Below are 19,000 nucleotides of genomic sequence, written 5' to 3' on the forward strand. Positions count from 1 at the left end.
TGTATATTCACTTAGTTCTGTGCATTTATGTGGTGTTCAGCACCTTCGAGGAAGCTGTCGTTTTCGGTTTAGCTTCCTTTTTGTTCCTCTTTTTCCTCTCCTCTCGCCATGCGATCCCTTCCTTTGCTCATCACTACCTCGCTGTCTGAGAATCTTCACAAGATTATAGATCTGTGGAATGAGTCTAAACCTCCCTCGGGGAGATGGGACATTGACTAGGTCCATTTCTTTTTAGCAAGAATATTTATAATTAATTCATATTTCGCTGGCTGGAATTGCTTCACTTCACCAGCAAACTTTTTTTACTTTCCCCAAAAGTTTTTGTAGAAAAGTCTAAGGATGAGGACTTGCTGTTCATTGACAGTGGTCTGACAACAAAACAACATACCGGTAATTTATAACCTAAGCAAGCAACCCCACAACTGCCGTCAGATTCAGATTAAACTGTTGGTAAATTCTGATTGGTGCATGGAAATGTGTGACATCCCCCCCTTTTTTTTTTTTCAAAATGAGCACTGCACATTTCAAAACAATGAGAAAAAACCCAGATAAAAACACAAATACAGAAATCTTTCATGTGAAATAACCAAAACTGTTCTACCTTTTATGTGTGTTTTATGTCGGACCACATCGCCGAAGATGATGATTGAAAAAGTACCTTTGCTGGCAGGTCATCTCTAGGTATATTCTGTTGTTGTCTGTACATACATGAATTGTGTAATTAGGAATGAACTCAAAGTAAGAAGAGGGGATGGACAGCTCAAATCTCCACAATAGCACTTCTTCACACTGCTGTGAATGGCCTCTATGTTACTTACACCCTGCAGTGTTTTTATTAAACACCTTTCTTGGTGTATAATTTCATGTGTCGTAGAAGAGTGATGGTGTGAGTGTGCATGACTGCTAGTGGCCTCCCTGCTGTTTCCAGTGAGAATAAGACACTGGCCACAAATGATTGGATTAGTATTTAACCCCCTTCCACTTAGCATAATCCTCTTTGCTGTGTGTGTGTGTGTGTGTGTGTGTGTGTGTATATAGTCATCTGTTCCCATTGCTCTATATGCTGCAGCTGACAAACAGCAAGGTCAGTTAGAGAGCCTGTCCGTTATCATTCACCATTATCTGACACGGGACGCATGTTTCCTGCGTCCAGTCAACAAGCAGTGTTGGAAGCGACTGGCAGCAAAGATGAGAGATGAGACACTGAAGGGGGAAGCCAAAGAGAGTGAGGGCGGGAGAAGGAGAGGGGTAGAAAGACATCCACGGTATGCAAAGATGGAGATAAGCGTAAATAATAGAAAATCCAAGTCGTTCAAATATGGGCACTCGGCGATCGAGGTAGCGCAGCCAGACGTGAAGAAGTGGGGGTGGTTGGGGGCACAGGATTATTGTGGAAGGGTGGTGGAATAGAGTGATCAGTTGAAGGTCTGCAGGGTTTGGTATGTCATTGTCAGCCTTTCTAAACAGCCTGCAGAGCGATGGGCACTTTGAAGTTTCACAGAGCTGCTTAAATCCTGCCTGAAAAGATGCAGAGAACCGTGAGGCACAGAGAAAAGACAGGAATATAGAGAGAGTGGAGGGGCAGGAAGAAGGGAAGGATTGATGATGGGTGAAACATGCGGGACGGGAGTGAGAGTAATCAGAAGTAAGGAGGCAGCTTGTTTCAGGAGGATGACAAGAGACAGGCGAGCAGAGGAAAGCTCTTAGTGCGCCAACACACAGTAGGAGTAGTATGTTTTTTTTTTGGGATGTATGAGTAATATGTTTCCAGCAGTTCTAGATGAGTAGCTGCCTGCAACAGGAGAAGCAGTGATGCAGCGGTACAGCTCTGACCTGATCTGAGCTGGATGTGGGAAGACCGGGCGCCACCAGATTAGCACACTGACATCACAGTGAAGGGAAAACAGGGAACCAAAGTCTGAGTCAGAATAGATGGTTGCCTCTTACCTAATGCATCCCATAATATTCTCAGTCAGATTCAGTCTGCATGCTTCATTATTGATTTTTTGTCAATCTCAGTTTTAGGTCCAGAGTTTTTGGTGTTTGAAGGTTTTGCTATGTTAACTGACTTTTTAAATGCCAGTGGCCTAATGTTTTGCAGGTTATGGCTTTTGTTTTACAGTGGTGTGGTAGAGCAGTATGTGTTGTTTATACATTTACAAAACCCTAAGCAATTAATTTTTTATTAATAATTTCTAGTATATTTGTGTAAAAATAGCATCAGGAGATGCCTTTATATTATTTAGCAAGACTGCATGAACAATGTAAGCAGTGTGCATGTGGGAAATTATAAGTAATATAATTACGTTTCGTTTTAACATGTCTAAATTTAACATGTCTACATTTTAAAGTTAAAGCGGGCTTCACGAGTAGAGTTTTATGATTTATATCCATTCCTGTTTAGTCCTGTGGGGGTCCTTTCAGTGAGCCATAAAGAATGATTGCTTTAATCAGTTTTCACTTTGGTATGCCACTGTGACTGAATTCAAATCCCATCCAATCCCATCAAGTGATGCCACACATCAGGTATGTAGGAGAAATCATAGATTTGTAAAGATTTTATCAGCTTATGAGTGGAATGTGTTTCAAAAAGCAAGCAATAGACAAAAGACCAGAATCTCCAAGAGCAGAAAGAAAATTAGGACATATGATCCACAGACACACAAAGTAATGCATTCTCGTGCATGGACACAAATTTGTTAGTTAAGGTGGTAGCGTTGGGGGGGGGTTTGCCATCAGACCGGGGGGGCAAGGAGGCGGTACAGATGGTGAGGTAGGCCTGCTTCGTCGTACGAAGAAGCCCGCAATTTTAGGTTGTTTTTCTGTCCATTTGGCTGTGTACAATGCACGAGAAAATCACGTGCAATCGTCAAACGTATAGCTATAAGACAACCACCTGTAAACACAACTAGCGTTGATAAGAAATCATTACACCTATAATAATAATGTCAGATACTTCGAGCAAACAGTTGACAGATTTAAAGAATTTAGATAATTTAGAATAATGGCTATCCAAATGCCAGATGAAAGTCTTCCCCCAAAAAGGTTTTCTTTTTCTTTTTCCCTGGATAAAGAATGTTGTAGAATGTCTGGCGAACGATAATAGATAGCGAAGATTGTTTATGCCAATTTATGGCACGTTTTTTTAATTCTAATTCTTTTAATGCATTCTGCAGAGAAGGGAGACTGGCGTTTGTCACAGTTTGGAATGAAAGGGAGAAAACAGGAAGGCTACCATACACAATGCAGAGGAATTATATATATAGGCTAGCAAATAATAATAAACCAACTATTAATTACATTATCTTAATGCAGTGTAACTACTGTAGCATGTAAATAATGCACATAAAATACAAACGTGAGCAAGGGCGTTCAACAATCGCCATTATATCGAATCAACAGGCACGTGCAACCTAGCTAGCAGGTGAAGAACACAAACAACTAAATCACCAGCTAACTTACTTTAAATTTGCAAGAACTATAGACTAATACAATAACCGACTTAAATAAACCCAAAACACAAGTTATACGACTTACAGTTCTCACGGACACACACGCGCGATATCAACTGGCTAGTTATCCTCCAGACAGCGACGGACCACGTCTCTTTTTCTTTCATTTCGGCCGTGTGGTGCGCGTGCCCGCTCGCGGTGTGAAGCGCGTCCGCGCTATTCTCCGAGATGCACTTGACGGCCTTTTGTGCAGCAGATTTTTATTTTTTTTGATGACCTTTGATGAAGGCGGTAGGGTTCCCCAGCTTAGGCGGGCCACCCGAACTGCAAAGTGCTGCGGGAAACCCTGCACACGCATACTGTACATGCATACATAAATTGACTCACTAATAACAGTGAATGAAAGGTGGGGGTGTAGGCCTAGTGTAAGTGTAAGAGAAAGTTCCTATGAGAGGAGAGAGGATGTTCAAGTTAAAAAGCTGTTCTGGTGAATTATTAATGCCAAGTATTGTGCCCACAGACACAGCATCTTACAGACTTTCTCTCTCTCACACTCACACTCACACACACACACACACACACACACACACACACACACACACGTGCACACACACAAACACAGCTGCAATCCCCAGTTGCTTGTGCAGACAGGAAACCGGGTGCTTGTCGCTCTGTCTGGATTTGGGGGGGATATGTGTAAGTGCTCTGTTGTCTCTGGCCGCAATGAGAGGGATGTTTGTAGTTGTTCCCTGAATGGTGAATGCTCTGTGTGTTTGTGTGTGTGTATGTTTTTGTGTGTGTGTGTGTGTGTGTGTGCGTCTGTGTGTGTCAATGCAAGGGGTTGAGGCAAGATTCACATATGCTGTCTACCTAAATATAGGCTACAAAGCAAGATACAGAATAGTAATAATCAGCCTTCACTAGGGGTTTAACGGTAAATTCAGCTCTCAGTTTGCTACAAGGCTCAGTACATGGCTCATGGTTCACTCCACGAATTGCTTGTTTGTTTAAAGGAACACGCCGACTTATTGGGACTAGCTTATTCGCTGTAACACCCAGAGTTAGACAAGTCGATACATACCCTTCTCATCTCCGTGCGTTCTGTAACGCTGTCTGACGCCCCCAGCATTAGCTTAGCCTAGCACAGATCATGCAGGTAACTGGTTCCAACTAGCCGACTGCGCCGAATAAGTGACAAAATAACACAAACATGTTCCTATTTACATGTTGTGATTTGTATAGTCACAGGGTGTACAAATAATGCCATGATCACGTTCGCTACTAACTAGCTATTCACATTGGTTTTGTTGATGGAAGTAAGTGTGCTTTTTGGTGTTGCGCTAATAACTCCGCCCAAGTAGCAGTGCTTCCACTTTCTGAGAATATAGTTCCCACTTAGTATACGGTTAGAATATGGCTGTGTCTCATGTGACCTTATTATTTGTACACCCTGTGACTATACAAATCACAACATGTAAATAGGAACATGTTTGTGTTATTTTGTCACTTATTCGGAGCAGTCGGCTAGTTGGAACCAGTTACCTGCATGATCTGTGCTAGGCTAAGCTAATGCTGGGGGCGTCAGACAGCGTTACAGCACGCACGGAGATGAGAAGGGTATGTATCGACTTGTCTAACTCCGGGGGTTACGGTGAATAAGCTAAAGTCCCAATAAGTCGGCGTGCTCCTTTTAAAGAGAACAACGTATGACAATTGAAGATTTCTTAGCCATTCCTCTTAAACTTAAAATCTGCAAAAACAATGTTTTGAAGTTTATCCTTCTTAGATGCCTATGGTCTTAGTTTTTATTAGCAAAATGCAAATGATAAAAATAAAACAGCGTTAGTACAAGGTGATCCTCATAAAACTAATCTGAAGAGTAGAAAAGGCTTACAGGGATCAAACTGAATTTGTAAATCTGGCATAGGACAGGGAGGTATTTTGATAAAAGTGTTGTAACTTCTTCAGGTATCAGGTTTGGCCTCTGACAGTACAGCGTTGATTTATATAATTAGACAGCACCTTTTGGCAAATGTTTTGTGTGAATGACAAGAATGTATACCCTCTTGGACATATAATTGATAAGATTGCTTAAAGAATTGTGACTAAGATATGTACTACTGAGTGAGACAAAATTACTGTTGAAAAGTAAACTTGTCAGTGCTCGCTGGTGGATAAACCATTGAATGTAATAGCAACACTTTTTCTAAATGATCTAAAAAAACAGCGTGTTTCTCTTCATGTTTGGTATTTCTGTACTGAAATTTCAGCCACCATACCAATACCGATATTCGGTATTGGTGTAATTATTATTAATTATGGATGCAGTGTTTATTTTCCCCTTCAAACACCTGTACTCTTTGCAGCTTACACTGACCTCTCTCCAAACTCCCAGATGCCTCTCGCCTCCAGTGTAATATAGCTGCAGTGTTGTCCCTGTTGTGAAGGGTTAACATGTGAGTGCGTGTAATAGCAGTGAGCGTGTTTGGATGACAGCGGTTGAAAAGAATTGCTGTGAATGTTTCAAGTGGTTATTGGTGTTCAAAAATGTTGTGCATGTGCATACCTCAACCTCAGTGAGAACTCTCCAGAATGCTTAGCTGCACCTGTCACGCTGTTTCTGTATTTCCTTGGAGATGTGGGGTGCATAAACTCTGCCAATGCTAAATATTTAAACTGCAGTTTTGTAACCCATGTTCTCTCTTTCCTCTCTCCCTGCCCTCACACCATCCTCAATCTCTCTTTTTTTCTCTCTCTCCATCTCTCTCACCTCACCTCCATCTGTAGCCGGTGTTGCCGTGGCTCAAAGAGTGGTAACTGTGCAAAGTGGACCACTGGTACGGACTGAGGGCTCTCACGTGACCATCTTGTGCAACGTGACGGGCTACAAAGAGGGGGTGGAGCAGGACTTTGAGTGGTCCATGTACCTGCCATCAGCACCGGACAGGGAGATTCGCATCGTGAGCACGGCTCAGCCAAACTATGCCTACGCCGTGTACGCCCAGAGGGTCAATAGTAAAGAGATCTATGTGGAGAGGATGAGCGGTGACTCAGCTGTGCTTCACATCACCAAAGTGCAGGCCAAGGACCAGGGTCTGTTTGAGTGTTACACACCCAATACAGACGGGCGGTACTTGGGATCCTACAGTGCACGCACCAACCTCACTGGTGAGTCTCTAAGCACTATTAAACATACATGTATTTAGCTATATCCACAATATAAGCATAATAATGTCAATCAAATGAGAAAGGTATCGAAACTGGATTTTGACACAGGGCCCCTACACAAGGCAGGGCCCTGTGATTAAGTAAAAATGTTGATCCTGCCTTGAGTCATTTCAATACATATTGTGCCTTAAAGCTGCAATCCTTAAGATTTCAGTTCCGGTTAATTTAGAATTTGTATTTGAGTGAAAATGCTGTGCTGAGAGTTTAGCAGTTTAGCAGTCTGGAGCATAGACATAGAATGACTATTCTCTTTCGGTCTGGAGTCATGTTTTCAGAATTGTGTGCAAAGTTCCCTTTTTGTGTGTATACAATGGAGAATAACTGTAATACAGCATTCTTTCCAAGAAATTTCTCCAAAAACACCCACTTCGTAATATTGCAAATATATAAATATTGCAATACTTTAATCAGTGGGTCATAGGCTCAATCATCATTATGTTACCTCCTTCAATGATATAGAGTAATTTAGGAGACATTTTTACATAAAAAATAGTCAAGATTATAACTTAAATGTTGCATATTCCAAACAAATTTACAATTACATTTTCAACTCAGGCCCATGACGGTCTGGGGCCTGTGTCCTATGAACTTGAATGTGTTTTTTGTTTGTTTTTTTTAATGTGGAGTTTTTTAAGTCCATGTAAAAACCAAGGCATAGAGTTATATCACAATCAGATAATTGACAGTCACAAATAAGAAATCAATAACCAGAACCCATCCAAACACTAGCTGGGCCCTCTTTGGAAGGAGTGTGATGAGAGGAAGTGTTGCACTCCAGTTTTACACAAAGCCCCATTTATTCTGACCGGGGTAAACCAAGCTCTTTCCTATCTCTCTCAATCTCAATCACACACCCCCACACACACACAAACTCGCATACCTCCTTCCCACACCTACTGAATTCTTCCCTTGCCCAGAGCTGTTTCAATAATGCACCCGGTGTGTTGGCGTGATGTGTGACTGTTTCAAATAGTAGCATTAGTTTTCGTTTTCTACTCCTGCCCGATATCTCTCTCTCTCTCTCTCCCAGAGACATACAGATCTACCCAACAGGCCCGCAGTACTGAAAAAGCAGCTGCCGTAGATGGAGTTTGCATTCCCCTCATGACTTCATGCCTTTATCCCTGACATGGCTGACTTTCCTCTCAGGGTCAAAGTGCAAACCAAAAGCTTGTTGGCTAAAAATTCAAGTTGTTTGTGACCCAGTGGATCCAAGTAACTCGGTGCGTGGCACTGTGAAAACAGAAAAGCCAATATCATTATGCTTTATGTTGGGTCTGTATCGGGTCAGGCTGTAAAAACAAAAGTTATTGTGATCAATAGGCTTGGCTTTTCATTGAGTAAGTGTTAATATCAGGACTTCAGCTGTTGCATTTTCTAGTATGAGCAGTATGATCTGAATGTGGAGCAGGGCTCAGGCAGGGCACTCCTGATAGCACACAGTATTTATAGAAATGTGTGTGTGTGTGTGTGTGTGTGTGTGAGCGGAGGTGTTGAGGGACTGTTATCTGAGTCTTTCTGTGTCTCTAACCTCTTAACCCAGTTTCAGAGGTCAGGGGCACGCGACAGGGTCTCTCCCCTCTTTTCTTTGCTGTGCTCTTGATTCCCTCTGTGATTCCCCCAACAGCTGCACTCCTCCTTGGACCAATGTGGGCAAACAATACCTTGTCCTCCCCTCCCCCTTCTATCCCTCTTCCCTTCCTCCTTCTCCTGTCTTTCATTCTGTCATCTGTCTGTCTCCATTTATCAGCCCTGGCCTCTTTCTATAATTTTCTCTTGCTCTGTTGTATTAAAAAAAAAAAACCTTGCTGATGCTGCTTTTGAGAATATGTGTTTCAAGGGTGATGTCAAAGGACAACCACATGCAGAGGACTATTGCTGAGGAAATATGGGAAGGAAGGATATAAGATAGAAGGGCAGACAGAAGTGTGAGTGTGTCTAGTGGTGGGGTTGGTTAGGTTAAGGCCACGTCCACAGTGTTGGGAAGGATATTTTCAAAACGTATTCCGTTACAGAGTACAGAATACATGCCCAAAAATGTAATTTGTAACGTATTCCTTTACGTTACTCAATCTGAGTAACGTATTCTGAATACTTGGATTACTTCCACATTGAATTGCATTTTATAAGTAGGAATGCTGCCATCACATACAGCTTACTAAACAGGCCTATTCTGGTGTGTTCTTCTGTTCCAACTGGCTGCATGTGTACCTAAACAAGCAGATAGATTTTTGTATTTGTAGTCCTGAACTGCATACTACAAAAATCTAACCGCAGTCTAAGCTACCATGAGCTAATTTTAGCTAACGTTAGCTAACATGTCAAACGAGGCTAGTCTTTCAACGGCTCTGGGGCTAGTAAATCAGCATGTAGGAGAATGTAAAGTCGCACGTCAACTATAAAATAGCAAGGTGACCAGTGAAACTACAGCAGACGACTACCCTTGGATAAAAATAACTTACTTTAAGATGCTTCTTCAGGTTGGAGGTGGAGTAATTTGGACGCTGAAAGGAAGTTGGTTGCTGCCAAGCATAAGTTGCACTGCAGTGCACAGTTATATTTCGTTCTCTCTTCTCTTTCTTTAATGTGAAATGCTGTTTGAATTTCCAAGATAGAAACGCATTCCTGCCCTGGCTCTGTTGTGCCGGTTCCAGCTCCATCTTTACCTCTATCAGTGATCACGCACATTTTTTCGTTTTCATATTGGGGCTTCTGGGAAATGCATGGAGTTGCGAGAGTGAATAAACCCATGAAACAGAGAAGTATCGTCATGTAATCCATTGATTTCAACAATGTAACTGTATTCTAAATACCAACTATTTAAATTGTAACTGTAACGGAATACAGTTACTCATAATTTGTATTCTGAATACGCAACACCGGTACATGTATTCCGTTACTCCCCAACACTGTACGTCCACACGTACCAAAACAATCTTTTTTCCCCCCGTCTTCCCTGGCATCGTTCCAAGAATAGTTGCGTCCAAACGGATCCATTTGAAAATGTCTCCGTGTGGATGGCCCCTAATACTGTAGTAGGGATAAACGGCAGCGCAGTAATCTGTGTCCTGAGTGCTGCATTAAGGCTTACTCACAGGGATGTTTTTCATCCATTGTCACCTTTCTTTACAAAGAGCAGAGGGTTATTATCGTGGAACTTAATAGCTGCTGCCTGAGGAGGAGGAGAAAAAAAAAACTGGAGGAGAACAGTTTCTGCAGTGCACCTGGGCACCGTTCTCCCCGATACTGTGACACTGTGTTTTCATGTGTTGTATTGTCTGTCAAATAGAATCAGACACCACTGCTGTGCGGCTATGTGGTTGATTAACTGGAAAGATGATCACTCTCTTTGTATGGGCGCTTTTTTGAGGAAATAAGCAAACGGAAAATCTTTTTTACCTTCTGTGATACTAAACTTAGATTAATCAAATGAAAATGTAGCCCTGCTCAGCCCTTAAGTGCCAATACTACCTTAGGTAGTGCAGTAATAATACACATGTGAGAAGAATAATTGGTCATCACAAATACTGGATTATATCCACTAAATCAGGGAGTGACACAGAGATGCAGGAAAATTATAATTTTTAATAATAATAATTTAACATTGTTATTTTGAATGGTGGGAAGGCAGAGTGGCTTACTGGCTATAAGGATGCCTGTTAATGAAATAATGGCCTACATATTTAAAGCGTCTATAACTAATATTTTCAGATTAAGAATTAATCTGCATGTAATGTAAAACCTTGTTAAGCCACAGAGAATTATCACCCAACTCTGAATTTCCCCTTCGCTCTAAAGAGATTCATCGTGTATTTCAGTTCATGGTTTTACAGCCCACAACTGAACTGTTTTGGTTCACTCTCACTGGTCTCATCAACCTTGTTTCCAGCAGCTGCGGGCGGTTAAAAAAAACAATCCCACTGTACGCTACCTGCTCAGCACCAAACTGCAGACAGACACAGGAAGAGACTAACTGAGGAACACAGTGGAGCAGTAAGATATTTCCCTAAGGAGTTGGTGGAGACCAAAAACGGAGTTAAAAGTAGGGTGATTATGAGGTTGCCAGAATACTACTACTTACTTTTAGCACAAACTGCCCGTAAAAACCCCTCCTCTGTGTAGCCCCATGTTGCCATTGCATTTTGGATCTCTAGAGAGTAGCTTCACTATACATGCTTGAAGATGTGGTTCCACGTTTACGCTGCTTTACTAGATTGACAAGCTGAGAGAAGTAAACCAAACTTGAAGTGTTCATCATAATGAAGGAACATGTCTATCAAATGCCACAAAATGCCTCAGTGTGGCACTTTTTCTGTATTTGATGTGTTTTTGAATGACAGTTCTACAGCAGCAAGGCATGAGCTACAGCATACTGTACTGTGGCTACAGGATACATTTGGATAAATTCCAAACTCCTGTTCTGTTTTTGTCCTTTGGTAATAGCAATCCAAAAAGATAACACAGTGGCAGCGTTATCCTTTCACCTTTTACCAGCTGCAGTGGCACCTCAGTCTGGTGGACTGTGTGACCTGCGCAGAGAGGAGAGTGTCCCTCTTGGTTAATGAATATAGTTAAATTCAAACAGCTTTATTTCTTTTTTTCTGAAGCCATTATTTCTCATAACGCCTTTTTGTTGGAGCAGTTGTTTTTGCTCCACTGTCTGTGGTAAAATGTTGCATAAGGCATGCATTTAACCTGGGTGTTGTGAAGCTGTTCCAGGCCAAAGATCACCTGTAGTTTCTCTGTGCACACATATCTACTATCTGTCCAATCTGAGTTTTCTGTTGCATGACTAAAACAACTCTGAAATGTACACGTTCCATCAAAACAAGTTCCTTCCGAGCCTATTTTGCTGTGGCACTGCAGTTTTTCTCCGGTGCTTAGCACCGCCCATGACAATTGTGATTGATTTAAAGAAATGCCAATAAACCAGAGCACGTTTTCCTCCCATCCCCGAATGCTATGTGGAGTAGCCAGACTCTCCTCCAGCATGCTTTGGAGGAGGGTCTGGCAAAGTGAGACTACTTCCTCCTACATATCAGATTGCAGAAGAAAAGGACAACAGCCTGACATGGCCATCATGGTTGTCCTTCTCCTACGCACCAGCTTGTGTGTGAGCGAGTCCAACAGCTAGCAGAACAACAAGCCCTTGCTGAGACAAGTATCACACTGCTCTTGCTTATGAAGCGCCATTATACCCTCACTGTCCTAGAAAGCACCATCAGAGTCACCAGGCTGTCAGATATACAGATTCCAGCCTCTGCATTTGGCAGTAGTCATCCATTCCCAGTCCTGTAGTAATATACTGTAGTAATGGAGCTTGAGAACCAAAACCTTGGTAAATTTTCAAACTGAAGTATTCTTGCTTCTTTCTGTCATTCACTGCCACTGGACAAGAAAAAGGAAGAACATTTTCATCTTTAGATGTGTGACACCAGAAAAAAAATTAGGTTTGGCAGCAAAGGAAAGAAAGTGAGATGGATGGTGCGAAAAGGCAGAGATGAGGACATAAGAGGAATGGGGACAGAAGCGGGAATATTGGAAATGGGTAGTGGGGCGATGCTGAATAGTGTGTGACCAATAAATGATGATCTCTTCCTCTTGACTTCAATGTGATTGGTTACACCTCCCCAAGGCATTACCCACAATACAACTGGCGCTATAGGGTTGTTTTAAATAGTCTCTGGCTGATGTGACTCCTACGGTTATTGCAGTTACAAACCACCATATGAGTTCTAGATGCAATTAGCCAGCACAAATTGAGGAGACTAAGAAAGAGACAGAAGGAAGAGGCTAGAGATGAGACCTAGGAATTTCAATTAAGGCAGAAGGAACTTGTTTCGGTGAATCATTTTCAGAACAAACCGCAGCAAAATACCACATTTCTCTAGTCACACTTTTCATTCTCATTACATTTCTGGCCTACATTTTATTTTCTGTGGAGAAAAGGAATCCATTCACCTGATGAAATTATGGCCCCACTGTAAGCTGAAAATCTGTGAAGTAATGCCTACCCAAGGTCAAAATGTAGTTTTGTGTGTTTCTGTTAATGAGTTGTTTGCAAAGGGGGCAAAGAACAAGTGGATTTTTCTAAGCATAACTGAGCCTGTGCACTGCTAAACATACAAACCGAGTAAGAGTGGCTGAATCATGCTTCTGCTGAGCTCAGCTGTGTGTGTGTGTGTGTGTGTGTGTGTGTGTGTGTGTGTGTGTGTGTGTGTGTGTGTGTTTCTCCCCTGCCTTTCTTTTCACGAGGGAGCTGGCGTGCCAAGTTGTGCTCCTCTACTTCACTTAATGAGATAGACCGAATGTGGAGATGTCATCTCGCATTCCATCTTTTACACTGGGTGACACTGGGACCCCCCCGCCCCATATCCCTCTTCTCCACGCTCTCTCATCATCTGAGTCTTGCTCACTCCATCAATCCAAAGCCCCTGGGTCGATTCAGTCTGATCCCCCTCCTGGGCCCTCCAGCTGGCGTTGGTCATGCAGGTATATGGGTTTGTCAATACAGCTGCTGTTTGAGCTTCATCACAGGAGACGAGGGCACGGGGGTGATTGAAGCACAAGCATAAGATTGTGGAGGGAACTAGTGATTGACTATAGACAGAGGAGGGTGGAAGGGAAGGAAAAAGATGGAAGTCTTTTTTAGGTAGGCAAGCATATGGGTGAAGCCTTAGTTGACAAAGAAAGATATGGTCAGATGTACTGAATGAAAATAAATAAGAGAAAGTGTAGATGAATATACAAGGAAAGTTGTATCTCTGTCTGTTGGTATTGATTGGGAGCAGAGGCCTGTGTGTGACTTTAGCATTTTATCTCCCTTGTCTCTCCTTGCAGTGACACTTCCAGCTTTCCCTGCTCCCCCTCTCTCTGGCCTTACCATCACCTCTCAGTTTCATTTACTATTCCATTCCCGTGTGTGTGTGTGTGTGTGTGTGTGTGTGTGTGTGTGTGTGTGTGTGTGTGTGTGTGTGTGTGTGTGTGTGTGTGTGTGTGTGTGTGTGTGTGTGTGTGTGTGTGTGTGTGTGCGCGCGCGCGCGCGTAAACACATACTGGCTCTAAGCTGTGGACCAGGCAGGACTCCAAATGGAAAGAGATTTTATCACTATGTCTGGCTTGCCATTTCCTTGCACATCTCATCTACTTTAGCAGAGAGGGCTTTCTGCTCAATAACATTATTGCCACTCGGACCCACCATACAGAGACACACACATTCACACACACAGAAACGCAGTCATAGTCACACAGTGTAGCGAGCTGTCAGTCAGGACAGATGTCACACTCGTAATTGAGTCTGAGAGAGATGGAGCTGTAGTGCTCCCATCAGAAGACATCTTTTCTACTAAACATCACTGAAGAGGGCTTTAAAAACCCAGCAGATGACTGTGGTAGACAGGACAACTGCTGAATAGAACATCTAGCACTGTGAATTAAACGGCGCTGTTGAACAGGGCGAACCACACACCTTTGTTGGTCCCGTAGGGCAAGCTGTGCATTACTATATGTACATGTGTAATTTGGAGACAACCGTAGTGTGTTTTTGCTTAAATGTGGGTGGGAAAAGCTAAATGTATTCCAAGTTTGACATCTATACATCTATTATTCTCATAGGGCCTCACAAAGGCTGTAGTAAAGTTGGGGCAGTGAATCAAAAAATAAATTGTAATCAAATTAGAAATGATGCATTTTGGAGGAGCAGCTGCATTGTAAATTTGCTCCGACTTGTACTCATCACAAAATGGTCAAAATCACATCTGGCTCCCTGACACTAGATACTCTAATTCTCTGGAGTGCCATCTGCTTGTGACTTACAGTGACTTGGAAACACTGAACAAACACATTCAGGTAAAAGACAGTTTGGATATTAGACAAATTAACTGTGTACATTGCCAAATTCAAGGAGGACCACAGTAATTAAGCTACAGGTTTTCACAGGTCCTGTGGAAAACCTACTGATCTCCCTGACACCTATAAATACATTTTCAAAAAAAGGGACCCGAGAACAGACCCTGCGCTACCCGAATATACTGAATATAAATTGGACCTGGACAAACTTAGGTCCCGGATCAGGTCTTGGATACTAGGAACCCAGTGGACCTGCGAAAACCTCTGAATGAGGCAGCATAGTGTTTTAGTCCTGCCTCTTGCTCCAAATATTGCTGCTAGAGAGTATGGCGGGCTAATTAGAAAGCTGTTACCATTAAACATAAATCTAAATTCTCTCGTAGCCTACAGACACACTTTCAGGCATACACTGCCTTGCAAATTTTGGTGGTTACCCTTATGAAAATATAAATGATGTCAGAGATTCTCCCCATTTAGCTCATCGCCCACGCTACTGAGCTAGGCAAATGAGAAAAGGATTTAATGTGCTAACAAATACTTGTGTGTGTGTGTGTGTGTGTGTGTGTGTGTTTTGAGTGTAAATGTTTATTAATGTTTATATAATGGGCTAAAGATGCGCTACTGTTCCTCTAGTTGATTTGATTAGCTTAGCTAAGCGCTAACCCTCAGGGGCCTGCTGCCTCTTTTCTCTGGAATTAACACACCACAGCCACAGTTTGAATATGGATTCAGCATGAATATGGATGTGAATGAATGTGCTAACGAGTGTTTGTGTTTATGTCGTTAAAATGTGTGCTAGTAAAAGTGGAGCTTGCAGTATGATAGCCTCCAGGACTCGTGTGGTTGTGAGTGTGGTCCAGGACACTCACGCTGCTGCATTGTTTGATGTTGGTGGCTGCTTTGAAGCCTTATCTGAGCACAAGTGGGACAGAAGGTTTTTCCTGGTTCAAGCTATACATCTGGTAACCCCTTTTGACACAGACACAACTACACAAACAGGCATCCGAATCCATTTACACACATTCATGTGCACAAGAACATGCACAGATATGGGCACTCCTACCATAACCCGAGGCAGGCTATTTCGCTATTATCGCTTATAGACACGATAGAGGTGCTGACACAAACACTCTTTTCAGTGATGTATCCTGTGCATGGAGAGAATTGGTAATGTTAAAGAGTAACTGCACCCAGGCAAATTTATTATTATTATTATTATTATTATTATTATTATTATTTTGCAATGCCAACTAGTGATTGGCAATGATGTTTGTGCAGAATCAGAATCAGAAAGGGTTTTATTGCCAAGTACGTTTTTTAACACATACAAGGAATTTGTTTTGGTGTTGTTGGTGCACATCACACATTCTCTAGATGGAATATTCGACAATATAAGTACAGGTATAAACAATATAAGTATATGTACACAGTATGTATTAAATTAAATTAAATTAAAAATAAAGATAGAAATAAACGCAACGTGCAACGCAGCTGGCTATAGTCAAGCAAAAAAGCTGCACTCCATTTGGCTGCGCCAGCATGCTGAATGTTGCATAGTGGCAAGGGTGGGCAAAACCTATTAAACGAAGAGCAGGTGACATATAAGGTAGCAGGTATGGTGTTTCATATCTATTGGCTGATGAACGGCATGTCACAGACATTATCTTTGAGTTGGCAGGGACATTTTAGTACCTTTTTTGCCTATTTAGCTACAATAAGCCATAGTGACTGAGTGAATATTTTGTGTATCTGCTGCACAAGTTCTGTGTGCCAAATTGATATGGAGTAGTGGAAACCACTGCCATTTATATCAAACCAACACTGTGCAGGTGGGGTATGGGTCACACCTATACAACACACCTGACCCAGCTATGGTTGTGGGTGTGGTCAGGTGTGGTCTATGTGTGTGCTATGCCTTTTATCCTGCATAGATCATAGATTGTTAAGTGCAACAATGTTTTTCCTCTACACAAAATCCAGTGTGGAGTTACTCTTCGCCACCTTCCTGTCCCCTTCTTGGCATAGGCCTGTCAGTTTGGACTGCTAATACCAGTTTAAAGATTAGCATCACACCCACCTCATTTGCATGCTAATCACATCCTCATTATTTGCAATGGGAAACAGAGGTTTAGTTAAAACGTCTGATGTCATGGATTTGAGTGTGGGCTGCAGAGCCAGCCGCAGGCTGTTGAGTGCTGGTGTTGAAGACAAAAGTAAAAGTGTAGAAGCCTTGGAGGCTGAACTCATTTTGTGGAACAGCATCAAGGCAAGCAAGCTGATGACCCTCAAGCTCTGTCTCAGGGACACTCCGCTATCTAAAATCTGTAGTACAGAATCCAATAATGCACACACACTCACAAATATCTAAAAGCTTTAGCAAGGACTTTTGACTTTGTGTAAAGACACACACATGTGTGCACACACAGACCGAGGCATGACCGGCCCCTCCCTCTCAGTTGACTGAGGGGTAGACAGCAGACTATGTTGCCACTTGCACCCAGGGTGGCCACCTTGGGATGTGGGTAGAATTGTGTGTGTGTGTGTGTGTGTGTGTGTGTGTGTGTGTTCGTTCATATGCCTAATTCCCCTTAGCTCAGACAGACAGTTGCTCCATCATCTGCTGCCCTGCTGGATGGGTGCCTGGTGATTAAGTGCTGCCCAACTCCCTTAGCTACACTCTACTAGTTTTTCTTCTTTCTCTCCTGCAAATACACTGTTTCTCATACAGCAACACAACAAACGCACACCTGCTCATACTCTGCACCTCTGGCCAGCTTCCACACTCCGCAACTCCACCCAACACTAGCTTTGCAATGTGCTCTAACTAAGTAATACTCTGGATCTTGTCATTGTGTTCTTGTGCATCATACAAAAGGCTTGTATTCCTGGACTCGTATGCCAATGTACCTTTTTAGGAGAGAAGCTGTGTGGAACTGGCCAGAAGACAAGTCTTTGTACACTGATTAAAACAAAGTGATGTGTTTGGTAAGGTGCACACACACATATATATATATATATATATATATATATATATATATATATATATATATATATATATATATATATATATATATATATATATATATATATATATATGCACGCACACACACACACACTCATACACATACACACACAAATGGTCAGATGGCTTGGGCTATAACTGGTTCTATCCTCAGGGAAGTCTTTAATTGGTCACAGTGCTTTACCATCTGGGGCTGGGGTGACGGATGGAGGGATGAAGGGAGATGGTGGGAGCTCCTGTAAGGGGTGGAGAGAAAAAAAAGAGGGGAGGAGATAGTAAGTGCAGCACTGGGATGCAGCTTTTTAGTGTTAATACTTGCACCTCCAGTAATAATACTAAAACTAAACGAACGATGAAGATTTTGTTTGTTTGATAATCCGCCGTTGGATAATTGGATAATCATAATATATTTGATAAATTGTGTTTATGGTGTAAGTGGGAATGTGTGTGTGTGTGTGAATGCAAATGATTGCACATGGTGTGTTCGTGTGACTGTGTACATCCATGTACTGAAGGGAAGGTGTGTGTGTGCGTGCATGCTTATAACTCTGGGGTTTGTGCTGGTGTTGGCAGACAGAGCAAAACCCTGCACATGTGCTAACAACCTCCAGGACAGCAGTGATGGAGAAGACAAACAGACATTCACAGGGGTGGCGTCTGTATGTATTTCTCTCTTCCTTGAGCACAGACTGTTTGCTGCTGTAATTCAGCATAACAATAATTGGATACACGAGCAGACGGATGACGAAAAATGCTAAAGAAAGCGCATGACAGATGAAACGATTGAGAAGGTGGGTCTGCAGCTGGTGAAGATGAGAAGAGAAATGTAGGAAAAGGACAAGAGATTGGGGGGGGGGGATGGAAGGAATATTTCATGTGTTTAGGCATGATGAGTAAATCTTTGATGCTCTAAAGGATTTCAGTCAACGATAGCTTTGCACACAGCTCTTCTCAAATGCTCTTAGGAAGATTTGTCTTTCATACTCCCACCTCTCTTCAGACTACCCCGCCTCTCACGCCTTGCCTTATAATCTCCCGCTTACTCTCCATCTTCCCAAACACACTCACTCAGGCTCATTTCCTGGCTGGGCCTCAGTGAGAGGTTGTGTCATATTGTGTGAGCCTGTGTGTGTTTGCGTGTGTCTTAGTTAGTGTTAAATCCTCCTCTTCTGCCTTTGTGTAAACAGCGTCTCATATTTGAAAGCTTCTTCTAACCATGGATCCCTCTCTTATCGCAACATTCAGCCTTTTAACTCCACGTCACCATTCTCCTGCTACAAAAACAAAGCCCACTCGTTCACTCGCTGTCCATCTCTTTTCTTCTTCCACTTTCTCCTTTTGTTATACCTCTCCCTCTCTGCCTGTGTCATCCAGTAAGAAAACCTGGAAACATGCATAGAAGTCCAACATAACAAAGTAGTGAGATTTGAAGGGTGATTGAAACTTTCTT

The 19,000-nt window shown here is 42.4% G+C and overlaps 1 protein-coding gene across 1 annotated transcript in view; it reads left to right on the forward strand.

The window, feature by feature from the left end:
• igsf3 (immunoglobulin superfamily, member 3) overlaps window positions 1-19,000 on the forward strand; it is a 75,665-nt gene that overhangs the window by 12,234 nt on the left and 44,431 nt on the right. Inside the window, exon 2 of the mRNA XM_078262031.1 lies at window positions 6,240-6,620. Coding sequence (XP_078118157.1) covers window positions 6,240-6,620 — 381 coding nt within the window. The remainder of the gene's footprint in view (window positions 1-6,239; window positions 6,621-19,000) is intronic.

Source organism: Sander vitreus, chromosome 11 (assembly GCF_031162955.1).
Source record: "Sander vitreus isolate 19-12246 chromosome 11, sanVit1, whole genome shotgun sequence".
Taxonomy (NCBI): domain Eukaryota; kingdom Metazoa; phylum Chordata; class Actinopteri; order Perciformes; family Percidae; genus Sander; species Sander vitreus.